Source organism: Brachycentrus maculatus, unplaced genomic scaffold (genome assembly GCF_059751285.1).
Source record: "Brachycentrus maculatus isolate JH-2025_06_01 unplaced genomic scaffold, ASM5975128v1 h1tg000138l, whole genome shotgun sequence".
NCBI classification, from domain to species: domain Eukaryota; kingdom Metazoa; phylum Arthropoda; class Insecta; order Trichoptera; family Brachycentridae; genus Brachycentrus; species Brachycentrus maculatus.
In genome coordinates, this window is record NW_028280891.1 from 1,464,239 (window position 1) to 1,478,755 (window position 14,517).

The window sequence follows — 14,517 nt, forward strand, 5'->3', positions numbered from 1 at the left end:
CATTTTAATTTATGTATTGATTTTTAAATCAAACACTGATTTTTTGAGTCTACTAAATTGTAATTTATTAACAAAACCACATAAAAAATTAATGTGACAATTGTGTTTTTGTTAACAAAATACATTTTAGTAGACTCAAAAAATATGTGTTTGATTTAAAATTAATACATAAATTATGACGATTGTTTTGCCTAATTATGGCATTTTCAAACGAATGTGAAGTGTCAGTCCATTTAATCTTCACATTCGTTTGAAAATGCAATAACTAGGCGAAACAATCGTCAAAATATTAATTTTTATCTATTTTTTAATAAAAATATAATTCAAACCCTTATCTGTACCCAAATGGTGCATAAGGCACTGCATCATATAAACGCAGTGTTATCTTGATCGTAAACACATGAAAGAAAGGTGATCAGCCCTTCGTTTCAGGTACCAGACCAGGGTAATATTAAATAAATATTAGAGTGAAAAAATCACTTTTATTTATTTTACCCCCCTGGGAATGAAACCAGGAACCTCCAGAATGGTAGCCGAGCGTGCTGACCAGTACACAAATTTGACAAAATAAAAATTGCATATTTAATATTGTAAGTCTTCATAAACTGAGATTCAAACAATATAAAGACTAAAAAGTAGAAATGGGATACATAAATTTTGCATAAAATATGTATTTATTGTAACTGCAGACAGTTGGTAGAATTCCAAATTTAATTTTTCGGTAATATATCCAAAATTAAAGAAGATTTATTGGATTTGAATTCTACATTTATTTTTGTATATGTTAATACGTGACGCGTTTCGTCTTATTAAGACATTATCAAACACGTATTAACATATACATAAATAAATGTAGAATTGAAATCCAATTAACCTTGTTTAATTTTGGATATATTACCTTACAATAAAATATATACTCATTTATTGTTTTAAATCATTACAAAATTATTAGCTTTTAGCCATACATCGATTTCGAAGCAAACAGCTTCTTTTTTAAGACTTTGATGGTAATTTTCTTTATCCCCATTTCCCATTTTCTTATCTGCTAACATTCAACATAATTAAAGCATTAAAGTTTCATGTAAAGCTGTAATCTGACACAAAATAAATATAAAGCTACTGCTTTTGCAGTAAATATTTTTTAATGAATATAATACGATAAAATTAGTTCGCACAGCTGGATACACGACCCCCTTCGTGATAAGTGGCCTGTAAACTGTAACACTAGGCTATAGGTGTCGTGAATCCGCTCCCTATGGTACAATTACTTCCGTTTTCCCGGACGAGATGTTAGTACTCTATTATTTTACAAGACACGCTGTTATTCAGATTTCCACAACATAATCGTGGTATCATTTTTGAACTAACTAACTAACTAACCATCACACCGCTCCCCCGCAGGGGTAAGCAGAGAAAATAGAACACCACACCACTCTGTATTTGCAGACATTCTTCGCCTGTTCCACGTTCATGTATCTCCTCATACATACCTGACGATTATTTTGACTCCTAACCTAACCGCTCTCAAGTATTTGACCTACCAGATCATGGCAAATTTTTCTTGGTCTTCCTCTGCTCCTTTTTCCAACTACATTCGCCTCATAATTTTTTTTTCCGTTCTTTCTCCACACATTTGTTCCACATCTCCAAATCATCTAAACACACCTTAGTTCATTTTAACTTCTTAATAATTATTATCTTAGCTTTGCATTCCTTCCTTATTTCACCATTGGAACACATGTCATCCGTCGTTTTGCCGCTCATTCGTCTGAGGGATCGCGTTTCGACTGCCTTCCGTCCACTTTCATATTTCTATTGCTAACTTTTTGCTTCACTTACACACATTTGTGTTGGAACCAGGACTCCGTTGTGTACTGCCAGTTTAGTTTTCGGGGAAAGGTTGTTTACGCAATTTGTAAAAAAATATTATTTTCAATCAAAAGCTTGAAATATCATGGGTTAAAATAGTTCGAAAAACTTTTGGGACAAACGGGAAAGTAATGAAAAGTTATAGACATAATAAAGAAAAGAAAACCCGAGTACTTTGGCATATAATGAAGGGAGAGAAATGAGAAGTAATTCGTATTTAAAAGGCTAAGGAGAAGGTAAACGCGGCATATGAAGAAGACATATGTATGACTGCAGTTGTTGACTACAATCCATTGTTTATAGATTTGACGTTTAATTTCTAGAACTCCATTTTAATTAATATATGAAATTTTAAATCTAAATTGAGTTTTTGAGTCTACGAAGTTGTATTATATTGTTAAAAAAAAAAACAAATAAAAATATATTTTGTAACATATTTTTTCGCGTGTTTTTTATTATAGAACGTGGTGAGATTGATCATATACATGTCGCTCACTTCTTTCAACAACGTCATATCGCTCACTCCTTTCAAGAACGTCATAAATCAAAAATCGACAATTTTCAGTTGTGCATGTTTTCGGAATGCCTAGAAAATGTACTATATCCCTTAATATTTACCCGCTACAGGGCAGAAAGTGTTGTTTTTGCATTTTGAAGAAAAGGTATTGTTTAATTATTTTTTTAAAAAAAACTAAATATTTTTCAAATGGAGTAAGAACCTAAAAAGATCTGTTGCACGGTAAAAAGTTCAATAATTGGCTTGATATTTATATTTAATACTTTATATTATATTTTTAAACATTAAAAACGTTCTCCTGAAAAATCAAGTTTTTTTATTTATGACGTTCTTGAAAGGAGTGAGCGATATATCAAAAATTGACACTTTTCAGTTGTGCATGTTTTCGGAATGTCCAGAAAATGTACTATATCCCAGCAAAAGCGGCATATTTTAACTTAATATTTACCCACTACAAGGCAAAAAGTGTTGTTTTTGCATTTTGAAGAAATGGTATTATTTGATTATTTTTTTAATGTACTATGTATTTTTCAAATGGAGAAAAAACATTCATGTTTTACCTAAAAAAATCTGTTGCACAGTACAAAGTTCAAAAAGTGGCATGATATTTATTTTGAATATATTTTATTGTATTTTTAAACTTTAAAAACAATCTCCTGAAAATCAAGTTTTTGATATGTGACGTTGTTGAAAGGAGTGAGTGATATGTATAACTTCTAAAATTTGAGTATGTGTGTAAAGTGATCACTTAACCAGCCTTTGACAGGCCATAAGCCTTGTCATAGGCTAAGACTTCGTATTTTTCTTCATCTATGTTGATATGTCAAAAATGAAATATGTATTGCTTTTTTTTCTTAACAAATTAAAAAATAATTTTGTCTTTTAAGGCGGTATAGCCCGCAACACAATTTACTTTAAACCCAGGTTTTATTTAACGTTATACGATTTTGTTGCTTTAAACCTGTTTTTCTATTGAAAAATCAAGTTTTTAAAGAAATTAATATATTTTGAAAAGAAAAGAGTTTTTAAAAGGTAAAAATAAAATTACGAAAATATATTTCCTATGTAATCTAAAAAAATCAAACTACAGTATGTATTCTCAAAAAAAATGCGCAGAAAACACTTGTGGCTTCTCTACCAGCAGCTTGCGTACTGAATTGTAAATTTGAGAGTAGACTTTTTAAAATGAATATTAAATATGACTTTTCTTACATAAAAGTCTTTTAGATGTTTAGATCGTTAAAAGTGAAACAAGTATTTTATCTTTTAAGAAAGTACCCTCAAAGGTACGCTCAATTAGTCACGGAGCAAGTCTCTCATTAGAGTGCCAATGACTGAAGATGCATAATAATGCACTCTGGATGCCGTCCCGACGTGCACTGCAGCTCAGAAGGGCGCACGACACGTAGGGTGCGCGATATATATGCCATGTATCTACGTACTCGTATAAAACTGCGCCAACAAACCCCCACGCTCGCTCTATACATCACTTACAGGACCATAATATTATTATAAACCCGAGCTGAATATCTCCACCCTCAGATTTAATGGCCCCCATACATCACTTACCTTTACTTATACTAATGCTTAAAATTGGATTCTGAACGCGAAATGTTCCAGAAGAAGAAAAAAGACTAAAAACGTTATCCTAATGTTACTGATACATGTAGCCCCGTGGTAAAAATTCCTTTTGACTGCTATCCAATAGTGCACAGGGCATTGGATCAAATCGACTCGGTTTGAAGTTGATCATACCACAAACATAACAATGCTTTTGATATACAAAATATGATCACGATACTACTACTACCATCACGTCGTTTCACTTCTGTCCTGACATACACTCCTCGCCTCCTTCACATCCATACATCTAGTCAAACATGCCCTCTGATTACGCAGACTTTTGACACCACCAGATTTTAGGTTCTGATTGATCTGATCGTCCCAAGTCTTGATTGATCTGAGCGACCCATCATGACGTATGGGATCGAAAGTAGAGCAGACACCGTTGGCACAAAAACGCGCTTAGAGTGTCAGAAATGAAGACTCTAAGAAGCATATCTGGCAAGAGTCTACGAGGCAGTAAGAAACTCCAGGATAAGGGAGATATGCGAGATCGAAGATGTCGTCAGGTGGGGAAGGCAACGAAGAAGACAATAGAACCGTCCAGACTCCCTCACATTGCACTGTACGGCCAACCCCAAGATACACGACTCCGGGCAGACCACCAAAGAGATAAGGGATACGGGCTTAGGGGATGAGGAGGCTAATCCCTTTTAAAAACAGATCACAAGGCCTACACCAAGAAGAAGAGGAAGAAGAAAATAACGTAGTGTCTTGGTTGTTCAATTATATACACCCGTGTCACAAATACGCGAGTGCAGAGAATTTAACCAAGTCCATTAATTTGAAGAGACCAAAACGACTGCGGTATGGTATCGTCTTACAGCCATAAAGAGAGATACCTTTATATGCGCCATTAGCAAAGTTCATACAAAGTGCACGTGTGGAATAATGTGACGAGACGAAATGAGAGATTTCCATTCCCCGTTTAGAAATAACATTTAGTTCGTGAATATTATATTGCATAGGACATTCTCTAACAAGGTTTGAACAGTAGAGTTAGTCAGTATACCTTAGTTTAATTTTAATAATACAATTTGTGAGGAAGGTATACTGCAGGGTGGCAATATGTAATTAACATGTAAGAATGTAACAAAATAACGGGTATGGTAATATGTTTAGTTAAAGTGAAATAATTCGGGGAAGAATCTTTACTTTAAGTTTACAGGTCCCTTAATATTTTTTTTTGATGCAAATTTCAACCAAAGATGTCGCCTATTAATTGTATTCTAGAATAAACCTCGCTAGTTATGATTTGCAGTTTTTTTTTAATTTTCATAAAATTATACCTTAAAAATATGCATCCGGGTTCGATTCCCAGGGGGGGTAAGAATAAATATGAGTGATTTTTTCACTGTAATATTTATTCAATATTACCCTGGACTGGTACTTGAAGCGGAGGGCTGATCACCTTTCCTTCATGTGTAAACGATCAAGATAACACTGCGTTTATATGACGCAGTGCCCTATGCACCATTGGGGTGCGGATAAGGGTTTTATTATTAAAAATATGCATAAATGTATTTAACAATGATTAAAGAAAACACTTGTTTTTTACCACTTGAGTTTAATGTATTTAATGTATTTAACATTGGAAAAAGATTAATTTTATTTGTTTGAGCTGAGAATTCATATTATTCCAATATCCCGAAAATAACCATCTCCCTTCAATAAATTAACCAGACGGTCAAAATAAAATACTATAAAATAAATATCCTTTTGTTATAAAAGTCTTTATTAGCTCAAATGTTCTCGAAGTGGCTGTAAAAATAATGTAATTTAGCCCACTTTACATAAATGGGTTGCCATTCAAGACAAGATCTCATAAATATTCCTTCTTTATCCTCGATTAATTAAATTTCCCAATAAATAAAATTTATTCCCGATGCGCTGTACCGCTAGAGATATTACTGAGAATTGTAAATTACACTGGCAATACTAGAAGGCGTTTTATATCAACTTACTCAAACTCCTAATTATTATCTTGATAAAATCATTGGAAATTAATGCTTTATTTACTGACTACAAATGATACTTTTCATAGTGTTTGTTCATCCTGGCAAATTTCATATTTTCCAGCAATTGCATAATAATTGAGAGATTTTTTTCATCCTCCTAAGTTATTATTTAAAATAAGGCTATCACGATAAATGCGTCGCGAATTGTATTTTTAACTTGTTTCAGATAACATTGCGAATGAAGCACTGACATGAGAAGACAAGAATTTTCCTTTAAAATGTTATATACATGTATATCGTACAGGAGAAAGTGACCAACTAACAAAACGTACAATGTTCAGGAGGGCCATTTAAGTCTCTTTTGCTTAGCAAGAAAATAAACAACAATGCAGTTGGTCATTTTAAACAATTCAATATATTATACTTTCAATTTGAAAATCGTTTTAAAATTTTCAACTTTTCAGGGCAATATTAAGCTAATAAGATATCAAATGGCCAATTATCACGTTTTTGTAAAAAATGCACTTGGTCACCTTCTCCTGTATGACTACGATATGTAAAACGAATTCCAATGCTTACATCGTCAATCGTACCTTTAATGCTTTGTTTTCCCTATGAACCTTGAAACACGTCATAAAATTATCTTTTAATTGTGTCCTTGGCACTGGAAAACTGAATAAAGGCATATTATTTCTATTTATAATTATGTGTGTGATGAAATAAAAATACAAACATAAATGTTGTCATTACTATAAATGTCATTTAAATATTTGTTTAAATAATAAAAATAAAAATATTTCTCTTTTAACGGAATAAAAAAATGTTAACGAGAAAAAATTATACATTTTTTGTATTGAAATTATTTCTACGAATATTCGAAACGGTCTTTTTATCTCTCCGTATTCAAACGCCTCATTACTCTGTGGAAAACTTTTTAGTAACACAACTAGAAAAGCGATTAAATGTACTAACTTAAATTTTAAAAGAAGAAACTTTTTCATTAAGAAAATTGACACTTTTAGTTTTCTTTCGAATGAAGCAGGAATGTATTATTAACATTAGTTTTTAACACCTATTTTTTATCTGTTTTTCCCAGGCCGATCTACAAAAAGATCTATAAAAAGATTAAAGCATTTTTATTTTTTACATATCAATATATATTATATTATTTATAATATATATTATATTATCTATATCGATAATCGATTCATGTATTTATGAATGCTCAATAAAGGGTTTTTTTTAGGGTATATCTTACACAATATTATAAAAGACTAATAAAAATATCCACTGCTATGCTCAATAAAATAAATTAAAAGAAATAATAAAACTTAAATAAAGTCGAATAAATGAAATAACAGGGATGCGTTTGACTACGCACCTTTAAGGGGGTTCAACCCTTCGCAGGGGTTCAATGCATTTTCGAATATTAAAAAAAATTTGATTCCCAAATCACTGTTTCACTCTTGATTGCTTCTAGCTAACTTCAATCATCCATTCACAATATGTTGAGTGTGTCTAAATGTTTGTTCACATATTCTGGATTTTGCTCCACCTAGAAGTAATTTATATCAAGATTTCTTATTGATATTATAACATAAATAAAGAAGAATATCGTAGTCTGGGCATTTTATGGTGCAATAAAAATCAATTTTAATGCACCTGAACTAACCTATGACGTAAGCCACATAAATGCCCAGACTTCCATATTCTTCTTCATCTATATAGAAATATATTAATAATATTTTTTTATTTTTGACTTTTATGTCTTAAACGTCCATGTTGAGTCACAGACTTCCTTCTAAGATTCTATACAACGCATTCCATTCCTAGAATTAAGAATCTGAAACCTTCATATAACTAACGATCAAGTAAACACCGTTTGTTCAGATGCAATGCCTTATGTACAATTGAGTGTGGAGAGGAGTCGGAATATTTTTATCCGTATTTGTCACAGAATTTTCGAGTACGGTGTTATGTAATGCAACCCCTTCGCATGCGATGTTACAGACAATCGTTTTGCTCTTTTGCACTCTTGCTTTCATACAGGAATAGCTTTAAAAAAACTTCCCTTTCAATCACGTTTTTTTGTTTTTCTCCCCCATTCATTTTAGTACTAAAAAATATACGTACATACATAGTTATTCACGAAGAAGAAACTTGAAAATGGCACTTACAGTAATAATGATATTTAGATCTTAAGTATTACGGCTGTCACCGTCAATTAAATTTGACTTAAGTACCATTACGTATAATACGTACGATTATTGACAATTGCCTTTAAAATTTGACATTTAATGAAAAATTTTGATTAATGATTATAAAAAAACATGGCCAGATCTCATCCCTTGTACCTACCCTCATCCGTTTTAATTAAATCATCATCTAGTAAATTGCCTGCAATTGTCCATATATTTAAATTCAAAAGCAATTTTTTCCAAAATTACAAAAAATTTCCGTTGATGATTTTTATCGGTATATCGATTGCAGTATTTCATGAATTGTCTCTGGTGCTTTTTCTTTTCCATTAGTTGATTCAAGATTCACGTCACTTGATGTACGACAGAAGCTTTATTTTACTATAGTTCATACAGTAAAAGAAAATTCAACCCTAATTGTTGTGTTTAATCGTTAAATTTTCTTAAATCGTAAGCTACAGATGCTTCCATCTACGGGTTCGAAAATAATGTTTTAATTTTTATTCAAACCCGTAGATGGAAGCACCTGTAACTTTCGAAACAATGTTTTGTTTACGGTGTTTGAATAATACGGAATGCATCGAAACACGTGTTACAATAGATTTAAAGAAAAAGTGATATTTACCAAGCAAAACTTCAATCAAAGTATAAATAAGTTATTAAAAGTAATCCAGGAATACGGGAATAATTATATCATTTTAAAAAACGAATACCTTATTTGTATATATTCCTCTCAAGCTAATTTTAAGAGGAATTAATGAAACAATCATCTCACAATTTTATTTTTCGTAAAACAGTCGTGCTTGTTTTAAATTACAAAATGAGAATGTTAAGCATTTCTCTATCTACCAGTTTATAACACATAACGATTATTATAACTATTATAATCCTTTGGTATGAAAATTTTAAAGCTATTGGATGATTTCTTATTGCGTGAAGACATAGTGGTATTTGCCAATTAAAACTTAAATTAAATGTATAAATACGTCTTTTAACGTGATTCAGGAATACGGGCATAATTATACCACTTTAAACCATGAATACCTTGTTTGTGTATATTCCTCTCAAGCTAATTTAAAGAGGCAGCGCACACTTCCAGTCACCGCACTGTAGAACTACTTGAAACTTGAGAAAATGACGCTTGCATGTGATATTTTTAAACCCCACATAGACACATCTTGAAAGCTTGAACTTATCTTCAACTCGCGGTTTGTTGGATTAAATTCTAATTTGTTCAACTACTTTTTCATTGACTAAGAGTAAGAAATGTTTGAAATATAACGTTGGATAGTAATGGAAGGATAAGGCTGATAAAAATGTTGTTAAAAGATAAAAAGGATAATATTATATCGCGGGGCTAATAGTACAACTCGGTAATTCTTCAGTAATCTTTGTTGGGATATTGAAATATGAGATGTGAGCAGCTTGCTAAATCGGTTTTTTTAAATGTTCAAAATAAAATAAAAACATGAAAAAAATAAATAACATTAGTGCCCTATGATACACTTTTGATGCATATACAGACAAGAAAGTAAAGTTATAATTTTGAAGAGTAATGTAACTCGAAAATGTGGACTTTGGAGGTATTTTGACAGTTTTGTAAGGATATCATATTAACGGCGTTTTTTTTTCATTAACTTTTTGCTTACGAATGATATGTGGTATTTTAAAAATAACTTGTAAAATGTAGTAATTGTACAAAAAATATATTGGCATGAAACTAATTTCATTCATATACTTTTTTTAAATAATGTTTAAAATGCTTTTTTACTACGTTTTAACCTTTTAGTCTTCCATATTCTCTTGGTGTAAAAAAATCATCATTTACGTTGAGATCTATCTATCTATCCTAAACGGATTATTTTATATATTCTGGGATACGCCTGAAAACATTATTTTCAGAGTCCCAAAGTTCAAAAAATTATCTGCTAAATAAAAGCTTTCCTCATCTCACCATAGATGGCTACAGTGAACTCACGTGTTTAGTGTCATGAGATTAATGATAGGTACATGTATGAGTTTCAAAAATTGAATAGTATGGTTGTCAATCATGGGTAGAATGGAGAATATTACAGGCGTGTAAAGTGATCACTTTATTCCAGGTCATAAGCCCTGTAAATATTCAGATATCCATATTCTTATAAAGTATTCCAATCAAGTAAAACTTAAAAGATATTTATTTATTTGTAATTTTATTTATTGACTTGGCGTTTAATTTGTAGAACTCCATTTTAACTTATGTATTAATTTTAAATCAAACACAGATTTTTTGAGTCTACTAAGTTGTATTTTACTAACAAAAACACAAAAAATAAATATTACCACAAATTGACTGCCGAATCAATTAATGAGACTGTAAAAATTACTTTCATGAATTGATTCGGCAGTCACTTTGTGGTAAAATCTATCCATTTTCAATCAATGTTTTACTTAATAAATACCACTTTTTCTTAAAATCTACTGTGACACGTGTTTCGATGCATTCCGCATCATTTTCATACGGTGTTTGAAAATGATGCGGAATGCATCGAAACACGTGTCACAGTAGATTTTAAGAAATAGTGGTATTTACTAAGTAAAACATTAATTAAAAATGTAAAAATTACTCCTAAGTGGGGAAACCCAGGATTTTGTGAACAAAAATTTGGATACATCTAAAATTGTTGTGTTTTTTAAAAGTTTTTTTAATCAACCCTTTGCACCCTCGTTGAAGTGTCACGGAAATGAGCTTGTTGGAAAACGTGTTCTTTATAGGTTAGGTGAGAAATGTCTAATTTTCTCTCACCCGACCTCTGAGCGCTGGCTGTGTGTAGTGTATGGAAACGTTTCACGTGGCACTTCAAACAGCGACACCCATGTGGCTAATAATATTATGTAGATTAATATTTCGTAAGCACTTACTACTCACAAATGCAAGTTAATGGAAATGGATGTTTTGAATAATAATCTAACATTACATCAAGCTAAGTGCTCAGCGAACGAAAAAATAACCTAAATCATTTAACGATGACAATTATGATTTTTTAATGGAACTTAGCAATGATAATAAAATATGCATAACGTAAGTAGAGAAAAAAAACGGATTTGCAAACAGTATTCTCCTTTTTCATATTCAGGCGTCGTGGAATAGTTGGGTAGGCTCTCGGCTGCAAATTGGCGTCGCGGGTATAATTTCCATCAATTACAAAATTAATTATTTATTTTCAATTAGTTTGGATATTTGAGATTTATTTATTACTTTTATCTTCCTTGTCCCTACTATTCTGCCTGCAGACAAGCCTTTAAGCAGGGATTTTTAAAGGTTATATATTTTTTGAAGGAATAATAATATATAATAATTGTCTCTACACATATATACCCGCCGGTTATTCTAACTCCTAATCTCTTCACTTTTCAAGTACTTCAAAGCATTTGAAATACTTAATCATTGCAAGTTTTCTTCTGTCTTCTTCTGTTTTGATTTGCATCTACATTCACCTCATACAGTTGTTTTACCGTTCTTTCCTCACCAATCTGTTAAAAATGTTTAAACCATCTCAACAGACTTTCCTTTATATATATATTTTGCCATGTATTAGTTTTGGTTATTAAAAAAAAAATTATTTGTAACTTTATTACTTGTGTTCCAGTCTTGTTAACCTTAATCCCATGTCCCAAAATGAGAAATAGAAATTACTCATCGGGAATATTATATATATATGACTTATATATGTTATATGTTTTGAAAAAATAAATAAATAATGTATTAACCGTAGGTTAAAGTTGTCCGCACTACATAGTTAAATGTATTTTTTTTAAACTGTAATTCCTGACCAAAACAAGTAAAACTTATGTTACAAATAGGAAAAAGAATATATAAAAACTAAATTTTGTTCATTAATGAATACGAGCGATGTCTATTAAGTATGTGCAATTAAGTATATATTATATTTCCCCTCCCACAGAACACCATGCAGCTGTCCCTATTGCTCCTGTTGGCGCCTCTCGTCTTGTGCGTGAAGGAGCTCCCTGGCGAGGAACTGCCTTCCAAGGAGAGTCCTATGCAAGAACAAGCCATGGGAGATGAACAGCACTATGAAGCGGAGCCTGGTGATGGGCAGAACCAGGTCGTCAAGAGATCCATCAGTGAGATTGCTGCCAGGAGGAGAAGCGCTCTAGATAAATCATTCATGAGGTTAGTTGAATAACATCTCAAATTTATATGAGGCTAAACATTCCATTATATTATCATATAATATTATCCCAAATAATCAATTCGCCAGAGAGTGTTAAAAATCCCTTTTTCTCCGATTTTTTCTTTGTTCACACTTCTTTGGCGCACTCTAGTTGTTTATGAAACCCATTGACACATTCGAATCCTTGATAAATAACTAATCCGGTATGTTTCCTTTCAGTAGAAGCGTTGTTATTTGTTTCTTTGGTGTTAGTTATTACTCTATTGAAGCCAAACAATTAATTGTTAAATATTTTAACCCTTTTTATTTATATTGTATGACTATCTATCGTAATTAATTTGACCATCTAGATTTCCATTCAATAATTCCAACTTAATAATAAAAAGTGGAAGTATTGATTCATTTTCTTTTGTTAACAGGTTCGGAAGATCAGATCCGGACATGCCAACTGAGCCAAGAGTCAAGATGAGCAGTGCCAATCTGATGCGGTTTGGTCGCAGCAAACAGTCAGGATTCCTCCGTCTCGGCAGGGCTAGGTCTTCAGACTTCATGAGATTTGGAAGGTCACCGGGAAACCTTATGAGGTTCGGAAGGGCTAACAACAATCTGATGCGTTTCGGAAGAGCCAACAATAACTTGATGAGGTTCGGAAGAGGAGGAAACAATCTGATGAGATTCGGAAGAGCCAACAATAATTTGATGAGGTTTGGAAGGGCCAACAACAATTTGATGCGTTTTGGAAGAGCCAACAGTAACCTTATGAGGTTCGGACGGTCAGACGACGATTTCGTCAATTACGAAAACGAACCTTTCGAAGAGTTCAGCGAGGAAGAACAGACTCCTACCATCTCATCAGACGCCTACGTCCGCGTGGAGAGGTCTATCAAGGAAGCACCTGAACCGAGATCAAACAACTACGCCGACAGGAAGAACGACAACTTCATGCGACTCGGAAGATCTCTGCTTCAGAAGACTTACGAAGAAGACGACGACCAAGACGCTTACCGAAACAATGCCAAGGAAACTAATGACAAAATAAAAATATATCTGGACGAGAACTACTTGCGCAACGGAGTGGATAATGACGGTGAAGCCTTTGATATCATGTTTCCCGAGGAGTCAAGGAAAAAGAGGTCGCTGCCGAAGAAGGATGAGAAGAACCAGGCCAGTCCAGTGGTTGAGAAGGATGACGTGCTGGCCTTCAGGGCAAGTGACGAGACCCCCGGAACGGCTTGTAATTTGTGAAGTTCCCAGCACTACCAACGAGTTGACTGCATCATCGAGTGGTGCATGAGTACTGACCTATTCCGTTCGCTGAAAGCCAAAATATCAAAGTATTTTACCTAAATAATCATTACATTTATTTTAATCAAATGCTACACTATACTTCTTGTTATGCATTGTACTCTAAAGCTACAATGGGAATAAATTATGTAAAAATTACTTAATATATTTAAGAATATATACAATATAATATATAAAATTATTATTAAATGCTCAGTTAGTTATTTTATTTACTAAATGAACCTGATCGGTTATTTGTTTAAATATGTAAATTTTTAAATAAGTATTCAAATGACATTACAGAAAATTTACCCGTTTCTCTTCATTTTTGTATTAACCTTTTTAAACGCTATATATTAAATATAAATGAATTATTTGATGATAACTCTAATACTTATGTATGTTGCTGTACATGCTCATAAAATCAGATGTGACATTATTTAGTCTTAATTTATATTTTATTAAATACACTGTATTAGTTTGAGTTGAACGAGTACATTTTCATACTTTTAGAGCATTATAACTATCTCCTCTTGCATAATATTGCGATTAAATTATCTCACTCACGTGCAAAGCTAAAATGATATTAGAATATAGCGGTTCACAAGAGAACGGTTTGCACGTTCAGTAATTTAAAACTCTTAACCTCAGTTAAATGCTAATTAAATATTCTACCTTAATTTAATACCTGGGTTCTTGGCTCTTTGTCCAAAGCTGGGTTTTTAAGACTTTTACGACACAACGTCTACCTTCTCGTTTAACTGCGCTACATATCTCCAACTTGGTATTCGTCTTCCTTCCTTCCTTCCCTTCTATTATGATAAGGTCTTCGTCCAGGATTTTTTCTATCTTCTTCCCTCTTCTGTTTTCAATAAAGTCACTTTAATCGGTGT

At 32.3% G+C, this 14,517-nt stretch overlaps 1 protein-coding gene across 1 annotated transcript in view; it reads left to right on the plus strand.

Annotated features, from left to right (window-relative positions):
- FMRFa (FMRFamide related propeptide) overlaps window positions 1-13,715 on the plus strand; it is a 74,550-nt gene extending 60,835 nt beyond the window's left edge. The window contains exons 2-3 of the mRNA XM_088260531.1: window positions 12,110-12,339; window positions 12,760-13,715. Of these exons, the coding sequence (XP_088116657.1) occupies window positions 12,110-12,339; window positions 12,760-13,585 (1,056 nt within the window). The 3' untranslated portion in view covers window positions 13,586-13,715. The remainder of the gene's footprint in view (window positions 1-12,109; window positions 12,340-12,759) is intronic.
- The last annotated feature ends 802 nt before the right edge of the window (window positions 13,716-14,517 follow it).